Source organism: Taudactylus pleione, unplaced genomic scaffold (genome assembly GCF_031769625.1).
Source record: "Taudactylus pleione unplaced genomic scaffold, aTauple2 ptg000106l, whole genome shotgun sequence".
NCBI classification, from domain to species: domain Eukaryota; kingdom Metazoa; phylum Chordata; class Amphibia; order Anura; family Myobatrachidae; genus Taudactylus; species Taudactylus pleione.
The window spans coordinates 956,054-980,847 of NW_028284508.1; the positions used below are offsets into that span (position 1 = coordinate 956,054).

The following is a 24,794-nucleotide window of genomic DNA, read 5'->3' on the forward strand; positions in this document are numbered from 1 at the left end:
CAATCACGGAGATTTACTAAAGGCAAATACGGGTGGAAAAACACAAATAGCAGTCAGTACACCATCAGCATTCGGTATGAAATGCCGGCTGCCGCATGGCCGGCTGTTCGATTCCCGGCAGCGGCAGCCCGATAAAACAGCAGAAATCCTGATAGTCTTTAAGGTAAGTACTTACTAACCATCCCCCCGAACCCTAACCCTCCTTCCCCGCTGCCTAAACTTAAGTTCCCCGGGGGGGTGCCTAACCCTCCCTCCTGATAGCCTAACCCTCCCAGGGAGGTGCCTAACCCTAAGTCCCTCCTGGGTGCCCTAAACCTAACCCTCCCCCCTGCGGTTGTCCGCTCGCGGCGCCCGGCATCTCTTCGATCGGGATGCCGGGCGCCTGTCTCCCGACGTCGGGAAAATGACAGGCATCTAGATTTTAGACGCCTGTCATTTAACCCTAGCCAGGATTGAGGATTAGGGAAGCCGGCGGTCGGTATTGAGGCCGCTGGCTTCCTAAACGTATCCCCACCATCAAACCAACTCGCAAGTACTGTACTATCCATAGACAGGAATAAAACATGGGGGATTTATCAAGAATCCTGTCTGGTCGATTATTAAACACACTCTACAGAGACATGAGTGAGTTTTTTGCAAACAAACTAACAAATTTACCAAGAATCCTGTTTCACTGAATCATGTTTACCGATGGTACTTGGAATCGTGTTTGATAGTGCAGTCATTCAGCCGTATTTGAACTAAAATGTATAGACCTGCCTGTGAGCTGCACAGATCAGTGTGATCTGTGCAATGGTTCTTTGTGCTAATGTGTAAATAAAAGTGTTAACATTTATTTAAAAAAACGGCATAGGGTCCCCTCCAAAAGCATAACGAGCCCTGGACCTCTGAGCCTGTTTTGGTAAAGGAAAATCTTTTCCTATAACCAGCACCGGGCTGGACCAACTGGGGTGGTAATGGCACAGCAGGAGGACACACACCGTGGGTTCCCCCTGCTAAACCATTCTCCATGAGTGATAGAATTTGACATTTGCTGAAACTGTGAGCAAATTAGTTAAGAATGGGGAGGCAAGGGCATGCTTGAATGCATATGGGACAGTGCCTGATGAGAGGGAGAGATTGAGGAGGTGGGCAAAATGGGGACAGGCAGAAGAAGAGAGGTAGTGGAGGAGGTGGGAGGGTTTAGGATCAAGGGGGAGGTGGAGGAAGGGGAAGACTGGATGAGGGCCATGACTATCTCAAGATAGAGGGGAAAAAGAAGTCAGAGTTGGTAAGATGGATGGGGAGGGGAAGGCTAGTAAAGGATGGGGCGGGGTGCTGAGGGTCTGGTGGGCTATGACGTCTTGATGTATGGAGTCAGGGCCAGGGATTGAGGAGGGGGTGGGCTGAGAAGAGAGTTGAAGGTGGCAAAGAGACCTAATGATATTGTATCCCTTTATTAAAAAACACTCCCCCCACACATCCCTCTTTTATCAATTTAATACTCACAAAATCCATGGATTAGGTCCTCTTCGTTCCTTGTAGCATCCATGATTCTATTCAAAACAAAAATGCTACAGACTGCCACGCTTTGTAAGGGCCCAGCGCTGAGTGACATGTTACTCCCGGTCACTCCATTGAAATGAATGGCAAAGTGCTGATTGGCTGAGAGCTGATACTGCCACAGATCCCGCGCTCTCAGCCAGTCAGCGCTTTCCCATTTATTTCAATGGCGTGACCGGGAGTAACCTGTCAGTCAGAGCCTGCTGCCAGCTTTAGCAAAGTTGTGAAAAATAAATGTAAATCCTGCACTTACTCGCAGAGGTGAAAATATTGCAGCTAATAGAATTGACCACAAGTTTATTTCATTCATTTTAAATATTCCAGGAGAGATCACTTAACAAATATTTGTGTCAGTTAATTCATTTTTTCTTTTCTTCTAGACACAATGACTTCGCCCTGCAGCTCAGGAGGCTCTACAATAATAATATATCAAACATCGACTTGAGTACTTTAAATGACACCAGAACCAATCTGAAGAAACTTAAAAGTGGTCATGTGGGAGCTCAGGTACCCTACTATATAGCAAATCCTTATAATACTGTTTTGATAACACACCAATGTAGTTATAATACATGTAATGTAAAAAATGGTCCATGAAATTCAACTACTATAAATTCTAGCAGTAAGATTTTCAATCTAAAAATAATAGTGTATTTGTATAATTGTACATATTACCAGTGTCAGACTGGGGCAGGGAGGGCACACCAGGGGAATCCAATGAAAGGGGCCTGTTGCACCACTAAAGGGACATGGCCATAATAATTCTATATCATATACAGTGTATCATAGTATCACTAGCTGTTGTTACAAATTACTTTTCAAAAAGCTTGCAGCATAATTTGGGGCATATTTCTAAAAAAAAAAAATGGCAACGAAAATTAAAATTCATGATTGCCGCATAACGCAGCAAAAAGGAATACGTTTTTGAGGGGGAGGGGAGTGGTTGAAGTATTGGGTTATAGTATTGTGGATCACCATGTGGGGTGCAGTGTGATTTTAACAATGGATGGGCCTTCAGGAGTGGTAGGGGACAGAGCAGTGGTCCCTTCCAAATGAATTACCAATTACACCAGTGTCTCTAGTTAATGCCTAGGTCGTATAAAGATTGCAGACACCAAAGATTTGACTCCAAAGCCTTTCAGTGATGCTTTCAGCGAGAGATGTAGATTTACAGTAGGGGTGTGCACCGGCCACTTTTCGTGTTTTGTGTTTTGGTTTTGGATCTGGATCTTTCTTCGTGTTTTGGATCTGGATTGGTTTTGCCAAAACCACCCTTCCGTGTTTTGGGTTCTGGGTTTTGTGTTTTGGATCTGTATTTTTTTTTTAAAAAGCATAAAAGCAGCTAAAATCACAGAATTTGTTGGTTTCTCTGCTCCTATGCTATTATTAACCTCAATAACCTTAATTTCCACTCATTTCCAGTCTATTCTGAACACCTCACACCTCACAATAGTGTTTTCATGTCCAAAAGGTTGCACCGAGGTAGCTGGATGACTATGCTAAGCGACACGAGTGGGCGGCACAAACACGTGACCCATCTAGGAGTGACACTGCAGTGGCAGACAGGATGGCAGTTAGAAAAACTAGGCCCCAAACTGTACATAATGCAAAGAAAAAAAAGAAGTGCAAGATGGAATTGTCCTTGGGCCCTCCCACCCACCCTTATGTTGTATAAACAGGACATGCACACTTTAACAAATCAATCATTTCAGCGCCAGGGTCTGCCACACAACTGTGGCTGAAATGATTGGTTCGTTTGGGCCCCCACAAAACAAGCTGGCAATTAATGTGTCCCTGCACAAACTGGCTCTACGGAGGCAAGATGTCATCCTCATCCTCCTCATCCACCGATTCCTCACCCTCTTCAGTGTGTACATCCTCATCCTCACAAAGTATTAACTCGTCCCCACTTGAATCCACCACCACAGGTCCCTCTGTACCTTCTGGAGGCTGGTCTCCCTGGAAGAGCTGATAATTCATTTTGATGAACATCATCTTCTCCACATTCTGTGGAAGCAACCTCCTACGCCTTTCGCTGACAAGGTTCCCGGCTGCACTAAACACTCTTTCGGAGTACACACTGGAGGGGGGGGCAACTCAGGTAAAATAGAGCCAGCTTGTACAGGGGCCTCCAAATTGCCTCTTTTTCCTGCCAGTACAGGTATGGACTGTCTGACATGCCTACTTGGATGCTGTCACCGATGTAATCCTCCACCATTCTGTCAATGGTGACAGTATCATATGCAGTGACAGTAGACATGTCAGAAATTGTTGCCAGGTCCTTCAGTCCGGACCAGATGTCCAAACTTGGTCCTGCCTGCCCTGCATCACCGCCAGCGGGTTGCTTAGGATACCTAAGTTTTTTCCTGGCAGCCCCAGTTGCGGGAGAAAATGAAGAAGGAGCCGTTGACGTGTCACGTTCCGCTTCAGCTGACAGTGTGTTCACCAGCAGGTCTTTGCACCTCTGCAGGCTTGTGTCGGCCGGAAAGAGAGACACCACATAGGCTTTAAACCTAGGATCAAGCACGGTGGCCAAAATGTAGTGGTCTGATTTCAACAGATTGACCACCCTGGAATCCTGGCAAAGCGAATGAAGGGCTTCATCCACAAGTCCCACATGCCGAGCGGAATCGCTCCGTCTTAGCTCCTCCTTCACTTTCTCCAGCTGCTTCTGCAAAAGCCTGATGAGGGGAATGACCTGACTCAAGCTGGCTGTGTCTGAACTGACTTCACGTGTGGCAAGTTCGAAGGGCTGGAGAACCTTGCACAACACGGAAATCATTCTCCACTGCGCTTGAGTCAGGTGCATACCCCCTCCTTTGCCTATGTCATAGGTGGATGTATAGGCTTGTATGGCCTTTTGCTGCTCCTCCATCCTCTGAAGCATATAGAGGGTTGAGTTCCACCGCGTCACAACCTCTTGCTTCAGGTGATGGCGGGGCAGGTTCAAGAGTGTTTGCTGGCGCTCCAGTCTTCGGCACGCAGTCGCTGAATGGCGAAAGTGGGCAGAAATTTTTCGGGCCACCCAAAGCGTCTCCTGCACGCCCCTGTCGCTTTTCAGAAAATTCTGCACCACCAAGTTTATTGTGTGAGCAAAACATGGGACGTGCTGGAATTTGCCCAGATGTAATGCCCGCACAATATTGGTGGCGTTGTCAGATATCACAAATCCCCAGGAGAGTCTAAGTGGGGTAAGCCACTGGGCGATGATTTCCCTCAGTTTCTCTAAGAGGTTGTCGGCGGTGTGCCTCTTACTGAAACCGGTGATACACAGCGTAGCCTGCCTTGTAACGAGCTGGCGTTTCTGAGATGCTGCTACTGGTGACGCTGCTGCTGTTGCTGCGTAAGGTGATACATCTACCCAGTGGGCTGTCACAGTCATATAGTCCTTAGTCTGCCCTGTTCCACTTGTCCACATGTCCGTGGTTAAGTGGACATTGTGTACAACGGCATTTTTCAGGACACTGAGGACACTTTTTCTGACGTTTCTGTACAGTCTCGGTATCGCCTGCCTAGTGAAGTGGAATCTAGACGGGATTTGGAACCGGGGACACACTACCTCCATCAATTGTCTAAATCCCACTGCACTAATGGCGGATACCGGACGCACGTCTAACACCAACATAGCAGTCAAGGCGTTTTGCTTCAGGATGGCTGCTGTCGTACTTCATCCTCCTCGCTAAGGACTGTTGGAGGGTCAATTGTTTAGTAAAAGTAGTGGTGTTCCTACTTCCTCTCTGGGATGATGAACGACTCCCAGCAGCAGCAACAGCAGCAGCGGCAGCAGTAGGCGTAGCAATGCAGGATCCTCCAGAGGAATCCCGGATAGGAGAGTCAGTCATGCCAGTGACATGGCCTGCAGGACTACTTCCGATCCTGACTAAGGAGGAAATTGACGAGGAGGGAGTTGACGGTGTGGTTTGCAGGCGCTTGGATACAACAGGACAACGGGATTTAGGTGTCCCTGGACTGCTTACGGTCTTAGCCAAAGTTTCTGAACTTGACAGTAACTTTTTATGAACGCGCTGCAGGTGCCGTATAAGGGAGGATGTTCCTAGGTGGTTGACGTCCCTACCCCTACTTATTTCACCTTTACATATGGTACATATGGCAAGACAGTTGTTGTCCGGATTTGGATAGAAATATTGCCAGACCAAAGAGGTGGAATGTTTGGTCTTCTGCCCAGGCATGACCGTGATGGGCTTTTTCATCCCACGGACAACAACTGTCTCCCCCGGAGCCTGATTTAAACAAACCACATCACCATCAGAATCCTCCTCGCCAACTTCCTCCTCAGCGCCAGCTACACCAGTATCCTCATCCTGTTGTACTTCAACAGTGACATCTTCAATTTGCATATCAGCAAGTGGACTGTGGGTGCTCCTTTCAGCACTTGCAGGGGGCGTGCAAATGGTGGAAAGAGCCACCTCTTCCCGTCCAGTGCTGGGAAGGTCAGGCATCGCAACCACCACCACACTTGGACTCTCCTTGGGGATTTGTGATATCTTCTTAGAAAGCACAGTTCTTCGCTGTGCTTTTGCCAGCTTAACTCTTTTGATTTTTTTAGTGGGAGGAGGGCTTCCATCGTCATGTGAAGCTGAACCACTAGTCATGAACATACTAGGGATCGACCTTAGCCGTTCCTTGCCACTCCGTGTCGTAAATGGCATATTGGCAAGTTTACGTTTCTCTTCAGCTGATTTAAATGTCTTTTTCAAGGTCATTTTCCTGAACTTTGCCATTTGGGATTGTATGTGCCCTCTACTATGACATTGGGCATCGGCCTTGGCAGACGACGTTGATGGCATGTTATCGTCTATGTCATGACTAGTGGCAGCAGCTTCAGCACTAGGAGGAAGTGGTTCTTGATCTTTCTCTATTTTATTTTTATCGGAGAAAGTTTGGTCCTCCATTTATGTTATATCGATTTGATATATACGTGTGGCTAAACACAGAAAATAATTTTTTTTTTGGTTTGGACTGGAGTGTACTTTCGGGGGTTACAGCACCCTTTAACGGTCAAGCCAGCCGGCCCTTTACTTATGACACAGGCGCACGCTTGGCACTACTTTGTTGATGCACGTGCGGCTACTGCGCACACAATTCACAAACACAGAAAATAATTTTTTTTTGGTTTGGACTGGAGTGTACTTTGGGGGTTACAGCACCCTTTAACGGTCAAGCCAGCCGGCCCTTTACTTATGACACAGGCGCACGCTTGGCACTACTTTGTTGATGCACGTGCGGCTACTGCGCACACAATTCACAAACACAGAAAATCATTTTTTTTTTGGTTTGGACTGGAGTGTACTTTGGGGGTTACAGCACCCTTTAACGGTCAAGCCAGCCGGCCCTTTACTTATGACACAGGCGCACACTTGGCACTACTTTGTTGATGCACGTGCGGCTACTGCGCACACAATTCACAAACACAGAAAATAATTTTTTTTTTGGTTTGGACTGGAGTGTACTTTCGGGGGTTACAGCACCCTTAACGGTCAAGCCAGCCGGCCCTTTACTTATGACACAGGCACACGCTTGGCACTACTTTGTTGATGCACGTGCGGCTACTGCGCACACAATTCACAAACACAGAAAATAATTTTTTTTTTGGTTTGGACTGGAGTGTACTTTCGGGGGTTACAGCACCCTTAACGGTCAAGCCAGCCGGCCCTTTACTTATGACACAGGCGCACGCTTGGCACTACTTTGTTGATGCACGTGCGGCTACTGCGCACACAATTCACAAACACAGAAAATAATTTTTTTTTTGGTTTGGACTGGAGTGTACTTTCGGGGGTTACAGCACCCTTAACGGTCAAGCCAGCCGGCCCTTTACTTATGACACAGGCGCACGCTTGGCACTACTTTGTTGATGCACGTGCGGCTACTGCGCACACAATTCACAAACACAGAAAATAATTTTTTTTTGGTTTGGACTGGAGTGTACTTTCGGGGGTTACAGCACCCTTTAACGGTCAAGCCAGCCGGCCCTTTACTTATGACACAGGCGCACGCTTGGCACTACTTTATTGATGCACGTGCGGCTACTGCGCACACAATTCACAAACACAGAAAATATATTATTTTTTTAGCACTTGGGGGGAGCACCCCTGATGGACAGAGCACCCCCTGGACAACACTACAGCACCCCTTTAGGTCTGGGACACTGCACAGGACTTTGGAGTGGACACAGCCCCTATGGAGAACTGACTGCACAACACAGTCCAGCCAGCCCCTATGGACTTTGAAGTAGTGGACACAGCCCCTATTAACAACAGCAGCACAGCACAACACAGCCAGCCCCTATGGACTTTGAAGTAGTGGACAACAGCAGCACTACACTACACTACACTACACTACACTACACAGCCCTAACTCCCACCCTCCCTCTTCACTGTCCACAGCCGAGTGAGAAAATGGCGCCGACGCGGGTACCTTATATAGGATCCAAAACCCGCGAGACTCGGAAGGCGGGATGATGACGTTTTGCCTCGATTTCAGATCCGAGTCAGGCGGGAAAAGTCGAGCCTGACTCGGATCGGACTCGGATCGGGGGGGCTCGGGGGGGTTCGGATTTCAGAAATCCGAACCCGCTCACCCCTAATTTACAGCAAGCTTTGTTACATTCTAATTACACTTTATATATTGTAAGTTACAGCAAATGCTGCTGTCAACACTTATTCACTGATTCAGAGTTCTACGCAAACCTGATGGTTTACGTACAGATGTGTCCTCCTACATCTATCCTCAATACACCATGCAGCCCGACATGCCTGGTGTGAGTGAGCTGCCAGGTCCCGTGCAACTCTGTTAGCATCGGGTGTCTTTTTTGGCTAAAATGCATCTAAGTGGCACTGTGATGCAACTAGGAGACTGTGCTGATTCATTTGATATGTGATATCTGCAGGGCCGATGCAAGGTCTGTTTGCACCCTAGGCAAAGCTTCAGCCTAGCGCCCCCACTCCCCGAGGGGGATAGAGGTGGCCACTAGTGTGTATGTATATTGAATGCTGCCATATACCGCCCCACTTTGACCACTGATTAGACCCGCAGCTGCCGCCAGTGCACTGTAAAGAAGGATGTCTCATACAGAGACATCCTTCAGTTCCTGGTTCATTCAGTGGCACCCTCCAGGGGTAGCGCCGGCCCTGGATATCTGTGTGCAACTGAGTCTCTGAATCACAGAACCGTAACTAGACTTTTTGGTGCCCTGGGCCAGAAAGAGCTTTGACGTCCCCATTTTCTAAATAGGGACATAAGGCCTGAAAAAGGCCTCATGGGTAAGGGCCATGGCGAATCTGATTTGTCCCGTACGATGATGAAAAGGTACCAATCCCGTACCACTGTTATCCATGTGTCACTGCCAAACAGAGTGAAGACCCAATGGCTGCAGTGATGATACACAATGTTTATGTGGTATAACTCACCAGCTCTAGATGCAGGCGAGCGCTGGTGAAGCTCCACCTGCAGCAGGACTTGTCCATCAGAAAAGCCATGTTTGGAGTCAGCAGTGTAGCTTACTGACTGAAGATATAGAAAGAGCGCTACTTGTGTATATGCAGCAAATATCAGCGACGGAGAGATCTGTGTATGTACCCTGCACAGGCAAGAATACTCAAGGTGTGCTGGTAAGGCTGGTGAGGCTGTGTTCAGGGCTGCCATCAGAAATTGTGGGGCAGATAGCTGTGTGTATTTAATAAAGGAGGATGTGCCTGAAGGTGCTTAAGGGATGTGGCCAGATGGAGAGGGAGTCAGCCTGGGAGGAGGTAAGGGGGCCAGGAGATGCCAGGGAAAAAATAAAGAGGAAACTACAAGGGAGAATGATTATAAACAAGAAATAGGCCTGAACTTAACCCTCTGCCCTGTGGAGCCATGATATCCTTGAATTTATTTTTATAAGTATGCCACTATGCGAGCTTAGTTCTGCTTGATTCTGAATTATACACACTTGAACAGGTCATACTGTATATCCTTACACGTATTACTATTCTGGTATGCGTACATTGTGTGAGAGAATCGCCTTTAAGTAGAAAGATGGCCCCTCAGTATGTAGCCGGAATATGTAACTACAAAACTTATCTATGTTTTTAATACAAAATCAATGAGACAAGTCTTTATTTCATGCTTTATTTAATAATAAGTAATGAAGTTATCGAACCAGCTGTTCCGGCAATCTGGTGGTTTCCTGTGGCTCCCTTCTTCCACCTGACACAATGACATGAGTATTACTTAATATTTCTAACACTGATCACCAATTTCCAGAGGCACACAACTGTATGATAATCAAATTAAGATAAAAGATAAAGAGTAACAGATTCAGGGGTCTATGTACTAAGCAGTGTTATGGAGCGTACACACGGTCAGATTTGTCAGACTTGTCAGATTTGTCAGATGAACGACTGAACGATTAAACGATTTGAAAGATTTGAACGATTTTACCAAAGTTTTGAACGATTTGAACGATTTGAACGATTGAACGATTTTTGACTGCATTAAAATGAATAGAATCGTCCAAGTCTGACTGCAAACCCATCAGATGTCAGATATCGTTATCTGACAAACGGGAACGCGCATCGTTGATCGTCCGTCGTTCAGGCATGTCAGATATGAACAATTTTCCTTCAGATATGAACGACTGAACGATTTTTAAATCGTTATCGTTCATATCTGAAGGAAAAATCTGATCGTGTGTATGCACCATTAGGAGACAGAGTGAAAAGTGATAAGAAAGTGATAAGGTGCCAGCCAATCAGCTTCCAACTGCCATCTCACAGGCTGTGTTTGAAAAATGACAGTTGGGAGCTGATTGGCTGGCACCTTATCACTTTCTTATCACTTTTCACTCTGTCTCCTAACACTGCTTAGTAAATAGACCCCTCAATCTTGTAGTAAGCAGGACAGCTAGGCAGGGGTGAAGCAGAGGAAGGTCCAGGATACAAGCCAGAGGTCTGATACACGGGTATTCCAGCAGCAGGCAAGAGTGAGGGCGAGGCAGGTCCATTATATAAGCCAGGGGTCTGGTACATGGATAATCCAGCAGACCGGTAAGGGCGAGGCAGAGGCAGGTCCAAGGGTGATGCAGGAAAGGTTCAATATACAAACCAAGGGTCCGATACACAAATAATCTAGCAGCCAGACGGGTGAGGCAGAGGCAGGTTCGGTATACACGCCAGGGGTTTGGCACATAGGTTTTCCAGCAGATAGATGGGTTTAAGCAGTCTAGAAACACTGAGAGCGAGGTGCACCATCATTCTCGGACCAGCCACTCTTCTTCTGGTTGTATCTCTGTTGGCATGTGATGTGTTTGCAGATCCCTCCTTCCACCAGGCAGCCTCGCTCTGCTGCACTTTTTGTTTTTACTACTGTCTGCCAGGCTCATCCATTTGTTAGAAGAAAAGAGCAAAGGAATTTCCCCCACCACACTGCAGATAGGCAAACATAAAGAGACTTAAGGCCGTGTGTAGTCTAGTGTGTACCGACCTCTTTAGCGACGGGACCCGTCGGGGTGACGACATTGGTAAGTGCGTACACACTTCCCAAAGCCGGGAGTAACGGAGTGACAGTGGGACCATGCTGCATTTGGCAGCATGGCCCCCGCTAACTTTATCCCTCTTTGGACATGCATTCAGGTTCAACGGGCGATGTAGCTGACGCGCATGGGAGCGAGCATCGTCAGCGACATAGCGGGTACACACTAGACGATGTGCCAGATATGACGCTCCGATCCGCCGGATCAGATAACATGTCGTCTAGTGTACCCTGCATTACATTCTACCTGATAATAGAAATGCAGAGATCTCAGCTGCATACATATGCAAATATATTGTAAGCCAACAAGCCCTGGCTGTTCTGGTGGTCCTAACATTACATGGTAAAACAGATGTGTCCACATATATCTTACCTCCGTCTGTGCTACAAGTCGCGTTAAACATAGCATAACATATCCTGTGTGCAACTGCGGGTGTATCTGCATGCGAATATAGGCACGGTGCATATCATTTTAATCAGCAGAAGCTGCTTGTGCTTCCTATTCACACTGCGCTGGGAATACGACACATTTGAAGGTAAAAAGGTGAACTAAAAGAAGCTTGTCGCTACCGAGTCACACCACGGCATTGTGCGACTAGAAGGGGTGTTTAAAGTGCAAGGAAGTGAGATGTAAGTGGGCACATCTGTAGCACCTACTTTGGGTCATATATTTATGTATTTTTATGTATTTATGTATATTTATGTATATCTAAATTGAGAGCTAACTTACCTGGAGGCACCCTATGATCCTCCAATATGGCACTTCAAGGATCAGCATACCCTCCAACTACTGATCCCATCCAGTCCCCAGGGGACAATTATACACAGAATGGAAAATGGTTCATGTAAGGTGCATGTAAGGGAGGGGTTAATCTAGACTAGAAAAAACAGCAAACAAATTTCCCTTGCACAGTGCAAAGAGGCCAGCATAAAGAAACTTACATTCTACTTGAAAATAGTAATGCAGATATCTCAGGGGCTGATTCACAACCGATCGCAACTGTGAATGCAATAGTGATTATGCACGCAGTTCAATTGCGTCAGTATGCTAATTCATTGCTATCACTATGCCGCCGCAGCACTACACAAGGACGCCCACATTACCTTACACACATCTGTAAGGTTTAGCAAGACTGCAAAACCATCGGTACAATCGAGTACCATCGCAGGCTTACGCTCACTTGCACAAGGTCAGACCTTACTCAGAAATTGCTAACTTCATCGCACGCTATGAGGCCTCTGGCTGCGTAGGGCGTCTCAGTGACAATTTATGCACGCCCCTGCAACGGCGTTCAAACGCACTGGCACGCCTGGGTTTCGCCGACCACCCTCCTGTCACCACCCACAAACGGCACTTCCTGTCAATCACTCTGCAATGGGTCTGCATGGTCACTGCGATCACAGTCCCAATTGCAGTGGCCGGCTCGCGCACTGCGATGCATATGCATGTGCAGAACGCAACAATCGGCCGATTGCGTGCGTAATCACAGTTGCAAACGGTATTGAATCAGGCCCTCAGTTGCATACATCTACAAATATATGGAAAGCCACCAGGCCTCAGCAAGTTGTCTCTGTTCTGGTGGTACTAATGGTTAATAGTTAAATAATAGTTAATAATAGGCAGCTGCAGCCGATGATAGATAGGCTTTGGTGATATGCATCTTGGTCATTATTGCCACAAGCTGATCCTATTATTGCACTGATATTGCTGTGTAGGTAGCGCCATTCTGGTTTATCAGCTCTGTGAGCAGGTGTAGACTTCTTTGCTGGGATAGTAAACACATCTTAATACATGGAGCAGTACTTTGCGTATGACTGAGCGTGTGTGGGTGACTGTGTGGTGTTTATATGTGTGAAATGAGATTTGATACTGATGTACAGGACCAATCCGTTTCTTGAGGAGACACAATGCTTCTTTAGGACGGTGGAGATGGTAAGGTAGTCTGTCAAGTAACAGTTTTATCCGGTGCAGTAAATATTACTGACCCCTGTTGGTTAATAAAGGGTGTAGTGATAACTTGGAGGGGAGGTGGATGGACCCCTTCAGGGGCCTCCTTAACGTGTGGTTCTTGACCTGCACGTTACCCTTACTGGTTCGAAAAGTCTTTGAAAGAAAACGGGGATAACTTTTCACCATGTTTTACATGCCGGGTTGGGCGCCGCTTATTTCTGAACTTTCATTGAATTTTTATTTTTTTAATTTTTCAAGTTTTTTCAATTATACTTTCATTTAAATTTTATTTTTATTTTAAATTGTATTTTTTTTGCATTCACTATCATTCAAATACTAATTTTGACATCAGTAGCTATTGCACCATCATCTACCAACATATTTTAGATTCATAGGCAGGAATTGTCTATTCTTACACCAGCGCTCATATACCCACCCAACTTCAATCTTTACCAATATTCTAAGCACAAACAAGAACCACTATATCCCTATTCCAATATCTAAAAACGAACTGTGTCAAAAAAAGGTTTTTAAAAAAATAGGGACACCCCAAAAAAATTATTTTAGTTTTGGGGTAAAAAAAAATAAAATAGGGAACAGTGTTTAAAAATAGCCCAATAGGTTCAGGGGTATTCTGTAAGTATGCGGCAGGTGTTTTCTAGAATAGGCTATTAGCAGCAGGTGCATTTTTGCTGAATTTTTAAAAATTAGTTTAGGAACTTAAAAATATGCTAGTACCCATTTTCATGTACCCCAAATTTGATAGTTTTTTTTTCATTTTAAAAAGTGGTCCCAAGTGTTCTTCTGCATCACTTCTTTAATGTCAGAAAAAAACACCTTCCGCAGCTATTTAAAAATGCAGAACACATGCTGCAGAGCTAAACGGGGGTACCCACAGTGATCCCACATGTCTGGACATCATTAGGGGGTCCCTGGATGAATTCCCGAAAATTCCCCTATTTTTCCCAATACTTACCTTTCCGCAGGCTCCTGTTTTTGCCGGCTTCAAATTGAATATGGGATAAAGCGGGCACGCACCTGGTACTTTATTCTCAGAAAAGCTCTGATGTGGAGCGAAAAGTCAAGCATAGACTTTTCGCTCCCTAATTAAGTACGGGCCTTAGTATAGTGCTGGGGCACCTCCAGTATGCGGCGTCCCGCACTAGTGTTATGGAGGATACTTACCGACCGGTTGGAGCGTTGAAAGTTTTCTGTGCCTGTACTTCCCTTAATAGTCCACTGTAGGATCTTGTGCTGTGGGCTCTGGGTAGGCTATTTAATAAAGGTGGTGACAGCGGGGAAGCGCTTGATGGTCGCAGTGTCGGTGCAGCTTGCAGTGCGGCAAACAATGGTTTTGTTGGTGGGCTATTATGGAGACATGGGGTCCGATAGCTGCCCGTATTAAGGTGCTCCCATCAGTGCTATGTAGTGCAAAGCACTAAGAGACACGGTATTGGTGAACAAAGTGGCGCTTCACCTGCAGACCCGAAGTGTAGGGGTTCAATGGGATCTATCTCTGATGTGTTTCAGCCTGTCGGCCTTTATCAAGGAGTTACTGATGTGTGGTCCATTTGCTTCTTATGTGGAACTTCTGGGTCCTGTGATAGATGGGTGGCCAATCACCATGGTCCCGTGTCTGCCTAAGTAATCAGCATGTGTGTTTAGATTAGGGATGTGCGCCGGACCATTTTTGCCAGATTTGGATTTGGTTCTAATTCGTCGTCCGGCTTTGGATTTGGATTTGGATTTGCCAAACTGCGGTGACTGGCTTTGGATTTGGATTTGGATTTGGATTTTTTTACAAAAATTGACAAAAAAAGCTAAAATCACATAAATTGGTCTTTTTTTTCTTCCTAGAGTATTATTAACCTCAATAACATTAATTTCCAGTCAATTTAGACCATATCACAGCTTATAATATTGTTTTCAACATTATTGGCCAAAGGTTGCAGTGAGCTGACTGGTTACTAAGCGACAAAGCAGCGGCACAACGACACCACAGTATAAAGCACATCTATGACACATTGCCACACAGCAGTGGCAGAAATGAAAAGTAGTGCACCCACCCAGTGGGGTACGGCCAGCAGAGTCACAGTACTTGTTTACAAAGTGGGCTACGGCCCTAGGAGTCACAGTGCACAATCTTATTAGCATTACACCGCACATAGGGCCTGATTCACATTACACCATAAAGTAGTGTCTCTTATTTATGTTACGACACACAGTAGTGCCCCTTTTACACAATGCCCACAGTAGTGACCCTTTTACACAATGCCCACAGTAGCGGTGTCCCTTACACAATGTCCCCCAGCAGTGGTGCCCCCTATGCAGTCCCCTTAGTAGTAGGGTCCACTATGCAGTGCCCCCAGTAGAATGCCCCCCAGTAGTATGCCCCCCATTAGCAGGCCCCCCCCAGTAGTATGCCCCCCATTAGCAGCCCCCCCCAGTAGTATGCCCCCCATTAGCAGCCCCCCCCAGTAGTATGCCCCCCCAGTAGTATGGCTCCCCCAGTAGTAGGCTGCCCCAGTAGCAGGCCCCCCCAGTAGTAGGCTGCCCCAGTAGTAGCCCCCCTGTAGTATGGGCCCCCCCTGTAGTATGGCCCCCCCTGTAGTAGGCTGCCCCAGTAGCAGCCCCCCCAGTAGTAAGCCCCCCCAGTAGCAGGCCCCTCAGTAGTATGGCCCCCCCCAGTAGCAGGCCCCTCTGTAGTATGGCCCCCCCAGTAGTATTGCCCCCCCAGTAGCAGACCCCCCCCAGTAGTGCAGACCCCCCCCAGTAGTATAGCCCCCCCCAGTAGCAGGCCCCTCTGTAGTATGGCCCCCCCAGTAGTATAGCCCCCCCCAGTAGCAGACCCCCCCAGTAGTGCAGACCCCCCCCCCAGTAGCGCCCCCGGACCTTTGACAAGTAAAAAAATAAAAATAATAAAACTTACCTGTATCCCCGCTCCCGCGCCGTCCGCTCTGTCACACGCTGAGGAGGGAGCCGGAAGACGGAGCTCATGTGTGAGCTCCAGCCGGCTCCCTCCGTGCAGCAGCCAATGAGAGTCTGTGTGACTCTCATTGGCTGCTGTAACAAACACACAGCTGCCGCTGGCGGCTGTGTGTCTGTGTCTGTGTAGGGCAGAGCGCTATCACTGCGCTCTGCCCTACACGCGAGGAGACCTGATGTCGGATTCTCTAGTGAGAATCCGACATCAGGCGGCCGCCGTTCGGCCCCGAACGGGGATCCGAGTCAGGCGGTGAACACCCGAACAGGGTTCGGGTGGACTCGGATCCCCAATGTTCGGAGCGGTTCGGATTCCACAGAATCCGAACCGCTCATCTCTAGTTTAGATATGACGTACTGTATATGGGAAAGATTCCTGGACTGCACAACCTGAATATATATAATGGGAGGTGCTACCTGATGAGACTAATTGCAGGCACAGAAACAGACAAATCTCAGGTGCAAAACTCCAAATTATTGATAATATATAAATGCAATAACATTTTTCCAATCATTAGAGGTTTTTAGCATAATCATGGCCAAGGTTATGGGCCTACCCACCATATCCAGGTAACCTCTTTAGGGTAGGTCCCTAACATACTAGGGTTCAAATCCAGAGCGCAGGACCCTCCCAAAACTGGCCCAGCTAAGTTGCCCCAGGGCACCGCCGTAGTAAGTGCAACTTTGGTTCATTTTTGGGGCGTCGGTCCCCCTGGATTGCTCCAGCTCCCGATGCTGGATGCAGAAGACAGCACTTCGGAAGGTGAGTAATTAAGGACTAATTAAGCTAATTGGAAACTTCCAATTGCTTAATTAGTCCTAAGTGGGGGTGCCAGAGCAAGTCCCACTGATTTTTCCTAAAATTAACGATTTTAGGAAAAATGACGCTTGCTCAGGAGGTGCGAGAATAAAAACCTCCCGGCGTGCAAAAAAAATACGCACCTAATTGACTAGCAAAAAAACCTTGCAGGTGCAGGATTTTTGCTATTTTCGCGTCCAATTGAATATGCCCCTAAAGATCATCACACAAATGTCATGACAGTGAATGACATGGTGGAGTGCAACTATGGCATCAGTTGTTAAAAACAGAATGCACTATTGGTAGCATAATTTGCATATATGTAAAATATTTACCCAGAATGCATCTTATTTGTTATTGATGCAATGTTTTCACTGTTTTCCTGTGTTGTTTGCATGAAGAAATTAATAAACAGTGGAGTGTGATTTAAACTACCCTCAGTGTCATGTCATGTTATGTTTTTGAAGTGGGAGTAAGAGTATGGGTTATCTACTCTCCTACTTATGGGTTATCTGCTCTTCTACTTATGGGTTATCTGTTCTCCTAGTTATGGGTTATCTGCTCTCCTACTGGGGAGAGCTGAGGAAAATCTGGTTGATAATTTTTTTAGTTCTTTTATAGATTTTTCTTTTTTTTTTTATACCATTTTTCAATTTGTCTTGGGCTCCATAAACCCTAGTTACGCTCTGGTGGTATGACATTATGAAGTATCATCTATATATTATATATATATATCTATTATTAAAATCAGAATTTCAAAACTACTCAACAGCACAATTTATTATGGAATGAAATTAATATGTACATATTTGCCTTAAAATAGTTCTTAAAATTAATCAGTTACCTTATCTCCATATATGTCTGGGAGACTCCCAAATATTAAAGAGCCCTCATGGACTTCCAGAAGAACGTGTCACGCTCACACATCCAACCCACTTCCTAGTGCAATAAGTGGGGCCTGTGTTGATGCAATTTTTGGTACATTGTCAAAATAACCACACCACTCACGCACAAAACCGCAAACTTCTGAAACATCGACTGCAGAACAGACAGCCATCATCCATCAGCCTCCTGAGCAAGTCTAAGCTGTCGCAGAATAGCTGGTCTCCAGAAATACAAATGGCTCTCCTGCTGCGAGCAAGAACATGGACAGACAGTAAACAGTGTTTAAATGCTCCGAAAAGCCTGCATTTTATTTAACCACCCCCCGTTACCTCCCCCAAATGCTGACTACCTGTCACTCACTTTGTGAGTGATCCTCTGTGTGAGCAATTCAATCACTGCATGTGCACAGTGCGGCTTACTCGCATATGCAATGGCAAACAATCGCTCAATTTGTGTAAATATTGTACATCTCTGAATCAAGCCCTCTGTCCCAAGTACTGTAAGCTGGTTAAGGTTAGACTATTTATCTAAATGTAACATAATAAGGGGTCTATTTATCTGGCATTTTTTGGCCGAAAAAGGGGCCATCAATACTTATCCCTATTTAACACAAGGGAACCACAGAGAAATCCTCACTCCTCCTGCATTCTGCATCGTACCGCAGGCCAGGGAATACGAAAGGGGCAGTTTATTAAAATGTGTATAGCTCATACTTGCCTACTCTCCCAGAATTGGCTGGAGGCTCCCGAAAATCGGGTGGTGCTCCTGATCGCTTGGAAAATTGAACAAGTCTCCTGCATCCCCCTCTAACTGTCTGCACCCCACACCAGCCACTTGCAACACCTCCCCTCCCTGCGGCCGCCCACTTACAGAGCACAAGTTAGCGATCTAGGGGGCCGTCGAATTGTGTCATCAAAACCCTTTCCCACTATACAATGCCTTTTTATTCTGCACTGTATAGCGGGGAGCATGGCCACGATGATGTGATAAACCCGCCACGCCACACCTTTGTGACCGCCATGTCCCCTCTGTACCAACCTGGCACAGAAAGGGGCAGCAAAATCGGCAAGTATGGTATAGCTCAGCTGTTCGAGTTTGACAAATATAACCTCATCTCAGGATGACATTATGCGTACTTACATCCCTGGTCGCTGCATATGTGCTGCTCACGTGCAAAAGTTTATTTCTCAAACGTACACAGTATGTTGAGTAATGGACATTTGCCCTGGGCATGCACATCCTTACTGGATTGCATATGGACAGTTTGATTAAATGTGTTATTTTCTCTCGGACCTCTATACAGTAGGGGTGTGCACCGGCCACTTTTCGTGTTTTGTGTTTTGGTTTTGGATCTGGATCTTTCTTCGTGTTTTGGATCTGGATTGGTTTTGCCAAAACCACCCTTCCGTGTTTTGGGTTCTGGGTTTTGTGTTTTGGATCTGTATTTTTTTTTAAAAAAAGCATAAAAACAGCTAAAATCACAGAATTTGTGTGTTTTTCTGCTCCTATGCTATTATTAACCTCAATAACCTTAATTTCCACTCATTTCCAGTCTATTCTGAACACCTCACACCTCACAATAGTGTTTTTATATCCAAAAGGTTGCACCGAGGTAGCTGGATGACTATGCTAAGAGATACGAGTGGGCGGCACAAACATGTGGTCCAACTAGGAGTGACACTGCAGTGGCAGACAGGATGGCAGTTTGAAAAACTAGGCCCCAAACAGTACATAATGCAAAGAAAAAAAAGAGGTGCAAGATGGAATTGTCCTTGGGCCCTCCCACCCACCCTTATGTTGTATAAACAGGACATGCACACTTTAACAAACCAATCATTTCAGCGCCAGGGTCTGCCACACGACTGTGGCTGAAATAATTGGTTCGTTTGGGCCCCCACAAAACAAGCTGGCAATTAATCTGTCCCTGCACAAACTGGCTCTACGGAGGCAAGATGTCGTCCTCATCCTCCTCATCCACCGATTCCTCACCCTCTTCAGTGTTGTGTACATCCTCATCCTCACAGAGTATTAATTCGTCCCCGCTGGAATCCACAACCACAGGTCCCTCTGTACGTTCAGGAGGCTGGTCTCCCTGGAAGAGTTGATAATTCATTTTATGAACATCATCTTCTCCACATTTTGTGGAAGCAACCTCCTACGCCTTTCGCTGACAAGGTTCCCGGCTGCACTAAACACTCTTTCAGAGTACACACTGGAGGGGGGGCAACTCAGGTAAAATAGAGCCAGTTTGTACAGGGACCTCCAAATTGCTTCTTTTTCCTGCCAGTACAGGTACGGACTGTCTGACATGCCTACTTGGATGTTGTCACCGATGTAATCCTTTAACAGACAGACGCACGCTTGTCGCTGCTGCTTTAAGGATGCAGGTGCGGCTACAGCCCACACATTTCACAAAGACAGAAAAAAATAGAAGAATTTTTTTATTGTTTGTGGAGCGCACTTTGAGGGTTACACCTCCCTTTAACAGACAGACGCACGCTTGTCGCTGCTGCTTTGAGGATGCAAGTGCGGCTACAGCCCACACAATTCACAAAGACAGAAAAAAAAATAAGAATTTTTTTATTGTTTGTGGAGCTCACTTTGAGGGTTACACCACCCTTTAACAGACAGATGCACGCTTGTCGCTGCTGCTTTAAGGATGCAGGTGCAGCTACAGCCCACACATTTCACAAAGACAGAAAAAAAAAGAAGAATATTTTTATTGTTTGTGGAGCGCACTTTGAGGGTTACACCACCCTTTAACAGACAGACGCGCGCTTGTCGCTGCTGCTTTGAGGATGCAAGTGCGGCTACAGCCCACACAATTCACAAAGACAGAAAAAAAAAGAAGAATTTTTTTATTGTTTGTGGAGCGCACTTTGAGGGTTACACCACCCTTTAACAGACAGACGCACGCTTGTCGCTGCTGCTTTAAGGATGCAGGTGCGGCTACAGCCCACACATTTCACAAAGACAGAAAAAAAAATAAGAATTTTTATTGTTTGTGGAGCGCACTTTGAGGGTTACACCACCCTTTAACAGACAGACGCACGCTTGTCGCTGCTGCTTTGAGGGTGCAAGTGCGGCTACAGCCCACACAATTCACAAAGACAGAAAAAAAAGAAGAATTTTTTTATTGTTTGTGGAGTGCACTTTGAGGGTTACACCACCCTTTAACAGACAGACGCACGCTTGTCGCTGCTGCTTTGAGGATGCAGGTGGAATCTAGACGGGATTTGGAACCGGGGACACACTACCTCCATCAATTGTCTAAATCCCACTGCACTAATGGCGGATACCGGACGCACGTATAACACCAACATAGCAGTCAAGGCCTCAGTTATACGTTTTACTTCAGGATGACTGCTGTCGTACTTCATCCTCATCGCTAGGGACTGTTGGAGGGTCAATTGTTTAGTAAAAGTAGTGGTGTTCCTACTTCCTCTCTGGGATGATGAACAACTCCCAGCAGCAGCAACAGCACTAGGAGGAAGTGGTTCTTGATCTTTCCCTATTTTATTTTTATCGGAGAAAGTTTGGTCCTCCATTTATGTTATATTGATATATACGTGCGGCTAAGGCGCACACAAACACAGAAAATATTTTTTTATTTTTGCTGGAAAGTAGTGCACTTTGTGGGTTACACCACCCTTTAAGAAATGAGCCAGCCGGCTCTTTACTTATGGGACACAGGCGCACGCTTGGCGCTGCTCCTTTGTTGATGCACGTGTGGCTACTGCGCACACAATTCACAAACACAGAAAAAAATTTTTTGGTTTGGAGTGTACTTTGGGGGTTACAGCACCCTTTAACGGTCAAGCCAGCCAGCCCTTTACTTATGACACAGGCGCACGCTTGGCACTACTTTGTTGATGCACGTGCGGCTACTGCGCACACAATTCACAAACACAGAAAATATATATTTTTTTGGTTTGGACTGGAGTGTACTTTGGGGGTTACAGCACCATTTAACGGTCAAGCCAGCCAGCCCTTTACTTATGACACAGGCGCACGCTTGGCACTACTTTGTTGATGCACGTGCGGCTACTGCGCACACAATTCACAAACACAGAAAATATTATTTTTTTTGGTTTGGACTGGAGTGTACTTTGGGAGTTACAGCACCCTTTAACGGTCAAGCCAGCCGGCCCTTTACTTATGACACAGGCGCACGCTTGGCACTACTTTGTTGATGCACGTGCGGCTACTGCGCACACAATTCACAAACACAGAAAATTTTTTTTTTTTTGGTTTGGACTGGAGTGTACTTTGGGGGTTACAGCACCCTTTAACGGTCAAGCCAGCCGGCCCTTTACTTATGACACAGGCGCACGCTTGGCACTACTTTGTTGATGCACGTGCGGCTACTGCGCACACAATTCACAAACACAGAAAATTTTTTTTTTTTTGGTTTGGACTGGAGTGTACTTTGGGGGTTACAGCACCCTTTAATGGTCAAGCCAGACGGCCCTTTACTTATGACACAGGCGCACGCTTGGCACTACTTTGTTGATGCACGTGCGGCTACTGCGCACACAATTCACAAACACAGAAAAAATATTATTTTTTTAGCACTTGGGGGGAGCACCCCTGATGGACAGAGCACCCCCTGGACAACACTACAGCACCCCTTTAGGACTGGGACACTGCACAGGACTTTGGAGTGGACACAGCCCCTATGGAGAACTGACTGCACAACACAGTCCAGCCAGCCCCTATGGACTTTGAAGTAGTGGACACAGCCCCTATTAACAACAGCAGCACAGCACAACACAGCCAGCCCCTATGGACTTTGAAGTAGTGGACACAGCCCCTATGGACAACAGCAGCACAGCGCAGCACAACACTACTCTGCACTACACTACACTACACTACACAGCCCAGCCAGCCCTAACTCCCACCCTCCCTCTTCACTGTCCACAGCCGAGTGAGAAAATGGCGCCGACGCGGGTACCTTATATAGGATCCAAAACCCACGAGACCCGGAAGGCGGGATGATGACGTTTTGCCTCGATTTCAGATCCGAGTCAGGCGGGAAAAGTCGAGCCTGACTCGGATCGGCCTCGGATCGGGGGGGCTCGGGGGGGTTCGGATTTCAGAAATCCGAACCCGCTCACCCCTACTATACAGTATGAGAATTTTACGAAGAGGGGGGTGATTGAGTATTTTGCCATGTCTACATCTTTATGCTGATGCCATGGCCGATAGTCTTCATACAGAGACACCCACTGGCAGCGCTGCTAATCTGTTTATGGACCTTATTCAGAGATGTACACTGTTCCAATTGTGGCAGAGAGACTCAAGTGCCACAGTTCAAGCAGCTAAAAGGTGCCCCGGGACCTGGGAGAACTTTCAGGCTCACAACATGGGTTTAGTCCGGAGTCTGGGCTTTCTTGGGAGCTGGGATGGGCTTTGCCTCAGCTGTTCCAGGAAGTGACTTCCCTATTTAGCTGCAATAGGTATTGTTACCAGTGCTCCTGACACCAGCAAGTGGCCAGGCGATAGTTTGTGAAAGCTAGCGTTAGTGAGCTCTGCCAAGCAGTGTGAACAACAGGACCAGTAGTAGCAGTGTATATGAAGATACCAACAACTCGTAAAGTCTGATTATCAAAGGATCTGTGACCGATGTTGTGTCCTTGATAATACACAATACAATGCTTGGCGTCTGCAACATTTGCATATTGCTTTTTGTATGCAGATGCCTGGATTGACAAAGCTGCGGGTGGGAGTCTCAATACAATCCATGGCATCTGCAACATTTGTATATTTTCACATCGCAGCTGCGATGGCATTAGCGTAGATTTCTGAATCAGGCTCTATGCACATCTTTAGACACACCATCGGTCGCACCATCCAAACCTGTACCAACCCTATGGCAGGTGCATTTTCTCCATCTTTAGATGCAGCCGCTGATGGCAACACACCCGCTTCTGGGTAGCCACCCCCCTGTTACCTCCCAGGAATTCCCACTAAAATCCACTCTCACTGCATCCAAATTTGTTCTGCGTCTCCATGCGATAACCATTGGAACGCGCTGGCATTCAACTGGGATGCATGCACAGACTGAAAACATCGACTTTTTGATGGGCACTGCTGTATAAATGTGGTAGGGAGGTCTCTGCGTAATATGCTGTAACATACAGTGTGTTTGTACATAATAGCTGCAAGTTGTTGCAGTATAACTAGTATAACCTCTGCTATTGAAGGTGCAGGGAGCTGCATAACGCGAAGGACAGGACATTTTTTGTATAGGGAAGGGTTACATGGTGTCACCATTAGTAGCAATACACAACAGATAATGACCTCCTTCCCAATACACAAGAGATGTAGAAATTGCTCAAAATGCAAATGTGCCCTGTGCTGGCCCACCCCCTGAGTGCCCGACATCATCACATTGCACAGAGAGGGCGGGGCAGGCAGCGATACTGGCTGCAGGGTGCCATTCCAGGCGCCTTGCTAGCCCTACGCTATGTGCAGTGCATCGGCCATACACACCTTGTTACGACCCTGCAAACAGTAGCCTTCCTTTTAAAGATTTAATGCTGTATCGAACCACCACTAATGACCGACAGGTCCTCAGTCCCTCTACAATGACATGGCCACTACAACACATGATAAAGTAAGAAAAGAGTTTCCGAAACACCTCAATGCTTCCCCTCCAGTGTGACATCCTCTCCCCCCTAAGCCTTGACAGACTGAGAGAGCCTCTGTTTGACAGCGCTGCTGCACTCAGGAACCAATGTACCACATGACACAACATACACAAGATAAACACACAGTTCAGTCAGTAGTATAGCTTATGTTTAGTTATGCTGGTGAAATAATATTACCACCGTAACATTAGTAAGTTAAGCCCCATACACACTGGACGACATTTGAGAACGATATGAACGATAATGACATCTTTGAACGAAATATATCGTTCAAATCGTCCAGTGTGTATGCACTAAGCGATAAATGATGAGTGCTCCCGCGGGTTGTTAACAATATCCCCAGTCGTCTGTACATGCAGCTCAATCTGGGGATATCGTTAACGGTGCCATGCTGCCGAATGTAGCATGGCCCCACTCCCCTCCCTCCCGCCTGCATTCGTCGTTGCTGGCA

The 24,794-nt window shown here is 46.6% G+C and overlaps 1 protein-coding gene across 6 annotated transcripts in view; it reads left to right on the plus strand.

Annotated features, from left to right (window-relative positions):
- LOC148525498 (dipeptidase 2-like) overlaps positions 1-24,794 on the plus strand; it is a 243,976-nt gene that overhangs the window by 125,811 nt on the left and 93,371 nt on the right. For all 6 annotated transcript variants that reach the window (XM_088470911.1, XM_088470909.1, XM_088470912.1 and 3 more), the window contains one exon: positions 1,923-2,049. In XM_088470911.1, coding sequence (XP_088327037.1) covers positions 1,923-2,049 — 127 coding nt within the window. The remainder of the gene's footprint in view (positions 1-1,922; positions 2,050-24,794) is intronic.